The sequence below is a fragment of the Condylura cristata genome, unplaced genomic scaffold (genome assembly GCF_000260355.1).
Source record: "Condylura cristata isolate star-nosed mole 26May11 unplaced genomic scaffold, ConCri1.0 scaffold00017, whole genome shotgun sequence".
Classification (NCBI taxonomy): Eukaryota; Metazoa; Chordata; class Mammalia; order Eulipotyphla; family Talpidae; genus Condylura; species Condylura cristata.
Window position 1 is genome coordinate 3,700,374 of NW_004567118.1, and position 10,908 is coordinate 3,711,281.

A 10,908-nucleotide genomic window follows, 5' to 3' on the forward strand; every position below is an offset into this window, starting at 1 on the left:
GGGCCTCTGCATTGGCAGGAGAATCTTTCATGTCTGCACTCACTGTCTTCCCTCCTTTGCTGTTATGGGGGTGCCGACTCTTATTAAAACTGACCATGGACCGGCTTACACTTCTAAGGCCTTTGCTTCTTCCCTCCAACTATGGGGTGTCACTCTTGAACCTGGCACCCCTTACAACCCTTCAAATCAGGGCGTAGTTGAACGTTAGAACGTTGTCTTAAAGGTCATGAGATTCAAAAACACAAGGGGGAATAGAAGTCCCTAAGCATGTGGCTGCAGTATCTCAAGCCCTTGTTACTTTAAATCACAATTGGTGATGACGATTTTACCGCACAATGGCCCCTTCCTCCCCAAAAGCCTCTAAAGAGTGCGGGCGGTACACTGGCAGGGTCCTGTGGACAGGCAATGGGAAGGGCCACCTCCGTTGCTGACCTGGGGAGGAGGTTATGCTTGTGTTAAAGACAACCATGAAGCCCTCCCTGGTGACACAATGGGTTAGGATGCAGCATTGCAAGCTGGCTGCAGCCGCTTCAGTGCATGTTCGATCCGGGCCCCAGAGGTGATCGCATGGCGCAGCAGACCTCTCCTGTCTCACCCATTGCTCCCCTAACAGTGTACTTTGTTGACCTGCCTGTTCTGCTCCCCACTCTGTCTCTGGTGAGTTCTCTCACCGTCCCTGCACTTCTGGCCTGTACCCTGGTTCTGTATGCATAAATAAATAAATCTTAAAAAAAAAAAGACAATGATGTTTATGTTTGTGTTCCAGGTCACAGTATAAAACCTTTTAATGAATCCCAAGGAGGTAGAGGGGAGGAAGCACCTGTGATTAAGTGCAGCAGGACAGTCAGTGACCCATTACCACGCCTCGGACTCAGAAAGCTTCCCCAATGCCGCGGCATCAGGTCAAGAGAACATCTGCTCTGGCTGCCGGAAAGCTTCGTAGGTTGGACCAGCCCGTGACGCCTGTGGGTGTGTTTCTTGTGCTGGTTTTTATCACCAGCACACCGGTAAGTGTGTGCTACAGTTCTGGGCACATGTCCTGCAACCTGCTGTTGCCCATGTAGTTAGCTGGCTTGATGTTCCGCCCTCAGTGTATCTGAATGATTCTAGTTGTTTGCCTGGTCCCTTATTAACCACTGGGTCCTCTAATCAATATGCTGTACTTTCTCAGGATTAGCCTCCCTTGTATGTAACCATGATAACCAATTGTTATCGTCCTGATTGTCAAACTGGTTGGCGTATGTTACTTGTGTCAAAGATCATGAATCTGAAATCGGTTGGAATCAGACTGAACAAGATTTACTGGAAGCAGGGCAGACGGGCTAAGCTGAAAACTTTTCTTAGTGGGATGAGATCTTCCACACACACAGAGACTAACATGGCTTTTACACTTTGTCAGCCACGCTGCATGTGCTGAGGGCAGTGGGATCCAACACCTGAGATTTTGCAAGGGTCAGATTGTGTCACACTGCTGGAACGTGGCTGGGTGAGAAGGGGCTGACTGGAGTCCTCATGGAGAACTAAGACGGTGAAACTCACACCCTGGGGTGGGCTTAGAATATAGACAAAATCTTCATAACACTTTTATACCACTGTGTACTTTAACAACATGATGATTTAGTCCGAGGTGGGTTATCACCTCCAGTGTTCAAAATAGGACACAGTGCAGGATTCCACCTGGAAGCTGGGTCTCAGGCAAGGACCCCTACATGTGTGGGAGGCTTATATTGCACTGAAGAAGGAAACCATGCTCTGTGAACATGACCTTCTAAAAGGAAATTTCTGTTTCTGCCTGTGCGCTTAACCCACACGTCTTGTTCTCAGGGAATGTCCATTAGTTATAATGCATCCTATTCCATGTACCATGTGATTGGCAGTGACTATTATCTGCAACAATGTACTAATTGGACAAATTAGGAATCTGATCCAAATATCACATTCTTAATACTGAACCATCTAGTAGCCACTTGGGATCCAGATGAATCCCAGGAACCATGGCAGGAGACCCCTGCTCTCGCCTTCACACGGGAGTTGCTGCATGCTTATGCTACTGCACTAAGGGTGCTTGCCTGCGGGCCTTATCCTAGCCAGCATCATCACTACTGCATGAGCAGGTGCAAGCCTCTGAGGACCTGTGAAACTTTATAACAATTTTTACAGAAACTTGGGAAACCCAAATTCATGATGCCAACCAAAGAAATCTTAAGTGAAATAGAGCATTTAAAAGCTTCTGTGATTTGGTTGGGTGAACAGTTTCAGTATCTGTGATGGACTCAGCGTCTTCAATGCCATTTTAATGTCACTCAGTTTTGTGTTACTTGTGTTAAATATATTGGATCTGGAATTGGATGGAATCAGATTAAGTACCATTTATTAGGATTGGACCCTTTTCACAATGTTTCCTTAGACGTTTTAAAATTACGGTTACAAGTTCTTGCTATGGCCACAGTCAAAACACCCACCTCTGAAAACACTGATGTTTTAGAAGGATCAGCTGGTGGTATTTCTGAATTAAACCCTTTAAATTTTTTTTCTACATATATATACAGCCTACAGGGAATGGTCATATTGCTTATTCTTTTTTGTCATGTGCAGCCTGTCAAGCTGGATGGCGAAGATTGATTCGTTAAGAACAGGCTTTGCTGAAACTAGTTATGTTTACTCAACTTCCAAAACAGAAAGGGGGGCATATTGGGGCTCAGCCTGTCACTCTAAGGAGAGCTGGAGAATATCTGAGAACACCTGTTTACTCTGCACATGGAGTTCAGGATGTTAGAAATTCTGTTTGCAGAACTTGACTCCTATTCTCTGAGGACGACAGGTGTGTGAGCATGTTCCCTATTGACTAGAAATACTTGTTCTTAGGGTAATGTATTCATCTGTATATGCAAAAACACAGCTGTGTGCTATTTTCTTGTTCCCTTGTTCCCATCTGAATAAAAGCTGGGGCTTGAGAGTGAGAGGCAGAGCTGCTCTCGATGGCTCTCTCCCCAGCTTTCCCCTGCTGCAAATGCATTTAGACTCTGAGTCTTCGTTAATAGCAAGGAACTTCATTGGCTGTCTGGCTCTCCATGACACAATATTCATCTCATTTAAACAGGAAGTACTTGGTTGAGGCTAGGCAGCTCAGAAATTAAGTTTCTGGTATTTTCCATGGAATACACCTATTCCATGGAATATACCAGACATAACAGAAAATACGTGTACTGGTCTTTGCTCCCTGTTCTGAACACAGAGATCCTCAAACTCTTATAATTTCCTAAATGACACAGAAGCATCTTTTGTTCCTAATTTTTGGTCTTTGACCTCTGTTCCTGAGATAGTGCTCCTAAATCTTTTAAAACTCCCTGATGGGTAGGAATGTCCTGTTCCAATGAGGTGACTTATGGTGGGCTTCTGGGTAGCTTCAGAATGGGGGTGGTCACAGAAACACCAAACAATAATCAGAGGCTTGGAACTTTCCATTTTAACTCCATCCTCTGGCAAGTGGTGAGGGGCTGGAGAAGGAATTAATGATTTTTTATGTCTATGCCTCGTAAACACCCCAATAAATGGGGTTCAGAGAGCTCCAGGTTGCTGCACATGTGGAGGTGCTGGGATGTAGTGCAGCCAGAAAGGCAACGGAGGCTCCCTGTTGCTTCCCACACACCTCACCCAATGCGTCTCTTCAGCCATGTCCATTTGTATCCTTTACCATATTCTTCATCATAAACCAGCAAGTGTAAATATTTGCCTGGGTCCTATGAGCCAACCCAGCAGATGATCAAACCCAAGATGGGGACCACTGGTACCTGAGTTGTAGCCAGTTATTCAGAAGTAGAGCTGACAGCCTGTCAACTGAAGTCCTTGACTTGGGAGTCTGAGTCTTAGACTTGGGGGTCGGAGTCCTTGACTTGGGGGATCTGACACCAACTCCAGGTAGCTAGTGTTAGTATTGAATGAAATTACAAGACCCCTAGTTGGCACTGCAGAGAATTTCTTGGTGTATAGAAACCCACACACCTGGTATCAGACACACCGAGAGCCTAGAAACAAACAGGAGTGTCTCTTCTAGATTGCTGGATGGTTGTGAAAGAAAACTAGTTTCAATGCTGAACTGTTGCTTCTGGAAGAACGATGGTAGCATGTCTAGACCTAAGCACAAGTGTGGCACTACTTCCTGTGGCCCAGTGTGGAGCCTTAACACAACCCCCCAAGGGGGGGGAACCATGTCTTTTATAGATGTCCTCTTAGTGTCTAGAGTATGTCATGGTAGGTGAAATAATAACACTGATAAATGAATAAACTTTGTGGATTATGAGGCTGCCTCTAAAAAATTAGGTGATAAAACCCCACCCACTTGGAAATAAAAAGACATTTTCTCATTTATTAAAAGCTCAAGAATTGTAGATCTAGAATAATAAATTGATGTGCTCAATCTTTTCTTTTGTTGGTCCACAAATTTCTTTGGTACCCTTTGCTAAGATGTAAGAGACATGGCCTGTGAGGGTTGAGCCTTAGGAGTTGTCTCCAATCTTCCTGTCCACTGCCGTGTTTGATGGGGTGATTTTCCCACACAAGGTACACCCCCAGACACTTCCAGACAGCAGCGTCTATGTATTAGAAATGGCAAGCTGCATGTGATGCACGACCTGCAGGTAAGCCTGCAAGTCCATACCTTTCTGCCTTGCTGCTTGAGATACACCTGTCTACACCAACAAAAATAAAACTGCATCCCAAGACCACGGCTCTGCCTGCAGCAAACTACTTGCTTCTAGAGACTGGTCTTTCTGAAGTCAGAATCAGAGCAGAGAATTTTGTACACACAGGTGAATGAAGGAGGTCAGGTCTCCCATCCCATGCTCAGTAGTCAGCATCTCTTGCTGGTCCTGGCTCATATTTGGTCACCAAGGGCTACAGGGACTCCTTTTAAAGGGCTGAGAAGAAAGGCAGTCTTAGGTATGAGATGAGGATCCTCACGCTATACTCACCTTTTTCATAAAAATGCTAATCAGTGCAATCAAGCAACTTTACAGAGGGACTCACACCATTGGCGTCATTATGCAAAACAGCAGACTCAATAGAAGCCCAAGTGAAGACCACGGTCAAGTGCTCACAGAGAGGAGTGTCATCAGGACATATAAAGCATTAGCATTAATGTTAGAAAGTATCAAGAGTTGTGTGTTTTGAGGTGGAAAAAAAGCATGGGTGTTAGCCAATGGACTGAATCTTGCCTGAAACAAGGTAAAAAAGGTGCATTTTATTTAGCAAGACTTGAAATGTCCAGTTCTCTGGTTTATAGAGAAGCTTGTCGCTATGTGATGGGGTGGAGGAGTGTAACAAAGGGGTGTTTGAAGATGTAACCTATGCAGATTGCACCCAGAAGCCTCTGAAGGATGGGGTGGACTGGCCTGGTGATGGCCCCTAATTACGGTGTCTGCAAAGGGCTGTTGATTGCGAGCCTGAGTAATCCTTAGGTCAGGCTAAGAGTTACCTTTCCTGGGAAATCCAATCTGGACAGGATTCTCAAAGGCAGTATTTCTTTTTGACAGAACTACAGAGCTATATCTCACCTGTACCTACTCCTTGTGGAGAAGTTTGTTTAGCTTTTGCTCAGAGCTCAGAATACTGGCTGATGTTCATTTTCTTAAAGATCTACTTACAAGCACACATGCAGCTCCTGCTCATGTTACGTCTTTCTCAGTCCTAGTAGCTAATTTATCTCCTGTTACAGTTTCCAGATGACACTTTTGGAAACATAGCTGTCAGCTGTCTTGGTTTCTTGGTACCAAGAATGGGGCATGGGAGTTTGGATATGCATTTTTGGAGATCAGATCTTTCTGGATGGTCTTTGGAGAAACCCCACCATTTAACTCTGACATCCCAACATCTGCATTTTCTGACATACAAAAAGAATAAATGTAGATTCAAGCCTATCTCTTAATTTCAATGTCTTGCCTAGTTTCTAGACCTTTTAATCATTTTTCATCTTGGCAATGACACAGCTAGAGGATGAGGTGGGGGTTAGATGAGAACTTGAATAGAAAGAAACTTAATGAGGAGAGGATTTGCCACATTATAATGGAGTTGATCTTAGAAAAATGACTTCATATATATGATCCTCAGTCCTGGCTTCCTTCCTCCTCTTCCCTTCTCCTTTCACTCCACTCTCCCTTCCTCTCCCCTCTTTTTCTCACCCCCCCACACCCCTGTCACCACTCTCTTTCTCTTACAAAATTAAGATGAGAATACCCAGCCTAGGATGGTAGGAAAGATGAAACAACATTATCTGTAAATGCCCTAGCAGTTGTGCTGGGTACTCCATAATGGACTGAAGTAACACCTGCACAATGACACTTCTCAGCCCCACTGCTGTGGCGAGCTGAGCTATGTTTGCTTCCCACCCAATGGGACTGGTATCCTGCTCCATCACTGCATGGCAGGTGAATGGCATGGAGCTGGCATGCAGGAAGTGCCAAGAGATGCACACTGAATGAATGGAATCACCTACGCCTTACTGCCCTAGAGTGAGGCAAACAACTGGAGAAAGAAGAAACAGACTGTCTCGACACCCCAAATCATAATGTCTATGAGAACTGGTCTCCTCCCTGCACAGGGCAGGTGGGCTGAGTCCTACCCCAGGTCACTGCCACTGCAGGCACAGGAATCCATCCCGCCTGTGACTTCAAACAACAGCAGGAATGTTAAACTCTCGTGTGAGTGCATCAACAAGGATGCCAACCCGTCAAGGGACCGACATCTGATGGCGGCATGGACTTCTAATCTGAAAAATAATAAAAAGCTTCTGAACTCCTAACAACAGCAATCTGATATGAAAGAACCAAGAGGCACCTCACTCATTAACCTTCCTAATGAGACGAACAACTCTTGGTGATAAACTCAGCAGCTGAGTAACTGGTGACGGCACCCAGCAGGCGGGGAATCAAGGCACTGAGGTCAGAGCTTTGCGCCAACACCCGCCTGGGGTGGGGTATAAAAGGGCCGGCCGGGAAGGGGTGTCAGACTCGTGGCTCGGCCTTCCCACTGTCCGGAACCTCCTGCGCAGCCGCACCAGCAGCATGACCTCCTCGTACATGGGCTTATCCCACAGCCTGGGCGGCGCCATGATCCCCGGGGCAGGGGCCGCCTGCCTCTCGGCGGAGCTGTCGTGCCCGCCTGTGGCAGAGGTGCCCCCCCCGTGCCTGCTGGGCAACCTGGCCCACGCCCACCGGATCCGCGTGGGGCCCACCCCCCTGGGCCGCCCCAGCCTCTGCCTGCCCCAGAGCTGCCACAGCGCTTGCCCCTTGCCAGGCACCTGCAACATTCCCGGCAACATCGGCAGCTGTGGGGCCTGCGGCGAGGGCAGCCTGAACGGCCACGAGAAGGTGACCATGCAGTTCCTGAACGACCGCCTGGCCAACTACCTGGGGAAGGTGCGCCAGCTGGAGCGCGAGAACGCGGAGCTGGAGACCAAGATCCAGGAGTGGAGCAAGTGCCACGAGTCCACGCTGTGCCCCGACTACCAGTCCTACTTCCGCACCATCGAGGAGCTGCAGCAGAGGGTGGGGCTGGCCGGCGGGGGCGGGGCGCTGGGGAGCAGGGCCCCAACACCTGGCGTCATAGGGGCTGTGGGGGCTTGAGTGTAGACCCCAGGCGGGGCTGGGGCGCCCAGCTGGGCGCTTTGTGTGAGCGCTGTGCCCCCGGTTTCTGCAGATCCTGTGCAGCAAGGCTGAGAACGCCAGGCTGGTGGTGCAGATCGACAACGCCAAGCTGGCCGCCGACGACTTTAGAATCAAGTAAGTGAGGCTGGAAGGGGCTCCGTGTGGCCCTCTCTTCTATTTCCAAGTGTCCAACATACTGCAGGCTTACAGCAGGTGTTCAAAAAACCATTGCTGACTAGATGTGAATGAATCGATGAACATCCATGCATTTTCTTCCTTTCCCAACCTGTTACTAGAATTGATCATTATATACGATAGATGAGAACATCGAAACAAGAAGAGGTGCTATAGTCTCAGCTGGTAAGGTTCCATGGCACATAACATACCTGTCCATAACTAAAAGATAAGGGGATGTTGTGTTAAAACCAGAAGTGAAATCAAGGTTTTGTAAGAATGAGCTTTCAGCACGCAGGTCACTGGTAGACTCACTCACTAACTTGCAGCCAAATCCACCAGAGGGAAGAAGGGTCACTGCAGTTCCTTTGTGTGAAGCGTTGCAACGGAGTGAATTTGAAAGGCAAGAACATGAGAAATAATCCAGGAGTAACAGATCTGGCTGACTTACTTTCAAACCACTCTTTTTGCTGGTGCTTTTTCATTCTCCTTTAAGGCAGAATACTGCATTTGAAGTATTAGGTTGCGTCCAAGTGTTGGCCACTAATCAAGGTATATAATCTGGATAACCCATGTATTGTTTCTGAGCCTCCATTTCCTGTCTAGTAATGGGCATAATAATCCTTCTCCTGGCCATGAGTTCTTACCTACAGGATCAAACACAGTGAAGGCTGATTGAGTGAGCAAGTGAGGGTCAGGCTGTGAGGAGGCCCAACGGGGACACTCCCCAACGGAGGTGAAAGGCCCTCCTCACACGTGTTAACCTTGACTCCCTGTGACGGCAGGCACGAGAGCGAGCACGCCCTGCGCCAGGTGGTGGAGGCGGACATGTGCGGGATGCACAAGCTGATGGACGACATGACGCTGGCCAAGGCCGACCTGGAGACCCAGCAGGAGTCCCTGAAGGAGGAGCAGCTCTCTCTCAAGAGCAACCACGAGCAGGTCTGGGGCTCGGGCTGCAGGCTCGGGGGGAGGGTGTCGGGCACAAAGGCAACACCTCACCTCGGGGCTCTAGGTCAGAACCTGGGCTCATGGGCATTGGGCTGGCAGCTGGCTCTGGGTCTGAGAGTTAGAGGAGCCTGAGGGTCATGGCCGGGCACTTTCTGACCACTCGAGGTTTGCAGTGTGACTTTCGGAAGGTCTCCAGATAGGTGCCTGTGTGGGAGCCTGGGCAAACTCTGCACAGCAGGGTGTGTGTGGGCTGCCCCTCATGCTGCTGGCCCGGAGGGGTGGAGCGCTAGCTAGCTGTTCGCCCAGAAGTTCCTTTGACACTGTGGGTGTGGGTTCTGCTCTGCTGCAGGAGGTGAAAATTCTGAGGTCTCAGCTCGGGGACAAGCTGCGGATTGAGCTGGACACAGAGCCCAGCGTGGACCTGGTCAGGGTGCTGGAGGAGATGCGGTGCCAGTACGAGACCATGGTGGAGACCAACCGGCGGGACGTGGAGCAGTGGTTCCAGGCGCAGGTGGGGGTGCGGCCATGGGGGGCACAGGCAGGGGCCTGGCTTCCCTGCGGACGGGGGGTGACCCGGCCTGTGTGTGCCCTCGTGTTGCAGTCTGAAGGCATCAGCCTGCAGGCCACGTCCTGCTCTGAGGAGCTGCAGTGCTGCCAGTCGGAGATCCTGGAGCTGAAGTGCACGGTGAACGCCCTGGAGGTGGAGCGCCAGGCCCAGCACAACCTGGTAAGGTCCCCCAGCCCCACCTGTGCTGCCCCCCCGCCATGGACCCTGGCCTGCTGGCTCGTCTTTAGAAACCTCACCAATCAGGTTCATCCCCAACAGTCAGAGTTCAGGATCTGGGTCTCTGTGCGGGGGAGGTGTCTTCCAGTCAAGGTTAGTTTGATCCTGAAAAACGCTTCCGAGAAAGGTCAACTCCACTGCTTTAGAATAGAGTGTGGAGGTTCTGGCCCTCCTTGAACAAGGTTTCTGGGTGTCTGCCCGGGGTCAGTAGGGGTATGGGGGTGAACGTGGACCATTCTTCTAGTTAGCATATTTGGTGAGATGTCATGGTCTCACAGCCTGTGAGTTCTCTGGCGCTCTGGGAATGCCCCATGTCTGCTGGGAGTTCGCCTGTTGAATTTGGCCCTGATTTTCTTGGCTGAGTGTTGAGGGCCTGAGGCTTCTTTCCCCATTATTTCCCATTGTAGAAAGACTGTCTGCAGAACTCGCTGTGTGAGGCCGAGGACCGCTTCGGCACGGAGCTGGCCCAGATGCAGAGCCTGATCAGCACCGTGGAGGAGCAGCTGGCCGAGATCCGGAGTGACCTGGAGAGGCAGAACCAGGAGTACCAGGTGCTGCTGGACGTCAAGGCTCGGCTGGAGTGCGAGATCAACACGTACCGGTCCCTTCTGGAGAGCGAGGACTGCAAGTATGTGTGATCTAGGCAATTTAGGGCTGAGTCACAGTGCTATCAGGGATAACTGAGGTGCTGGAAAGAGGTCTCTTGGGAAGGACAAGCCTCCCATACATGCTGGCTTCATTCCTCACTGGCCTGGTTGGACAGATCATAATAGCTGATGGTGTTATACAGTGTTGGGTCCTTGACTAAGACAAGTGTCCCCACAGGACTCTGGATGTGGAAAGGCAGAAAGGCGAGAGGGCCAGTCATGTATATTTTCCTGGGCTTGGTGTCTTGTGGGTGCAAACCTGCCTTTTTGCTTTTGTCTTATCCATTTTGGTGATGCACAGAATAGGCTTGCAATTCCTGTGCCTAATGCTTCCTCATCTTTCCCCCTCAGACTCCCCTGCAATCCTTGCTCCACACCTCCCTCCTGCACCTTCCGCCCAGGCCGTGCCCCACCAGCCTGTGGATGTGTGGCAGCCAGTGGTGCCTGCTCAGAGTGCAGAATCTGAAGGTCTGAGTCTCAGCGCAGGAGTCAAGGCTTGTGGTGCTGGGGCTGAGATTGTCACTTCCCGTCCTCGTTTTCCTTCTACTAAGATCAAGTCCATTGTCGGCATTTGCACTGAATCAAAGGGTAACAGATACTTCCCAGCAGTGGCTTTCTGTATGTGCCTTAAGCTATATTTCTCTTCAGTGCATTACTGTAATTGTCTTTCACTGAAGTTATTGTTTTTTCCCACTGTCTCCTGGGGTTTTAT

General features: G+C 49.5%; 1 protein-coding gene across 1 annotated transcript; it reads left to right on the forward strand.

The window, feature by feature from the left end:
* Nucleotides 1-7,103: 7,103 nt before the first annotated feature.
* Nucleotides 7,104-10,662, forward strand: LOC101621187 (keratin, type I cuticular Ha8-like). The gene is made up of 7 exons (XM_004684958.1): nucleotides 7,104-7,541; nucleotides 7,693-7,775; nucleotides 8,600-8,756; nucleotides 9,115-9,276; nucleotides 9,367-9,492; nucleotides 9,957-10,177; nucleotides 10,548-10,662. The coding sequence occupies exons 1-7, from the start codon at nucleotides 7,104-7,106 to the stop codon at nucleotides 10,660-10,662; spliced, it is 1,302 nt and encodes a 433-aa protein (XP_004685015.1).
* The last annotated feature ends 246 nt before the right edge of the window (nucleotides 10,663-10,908 follow it).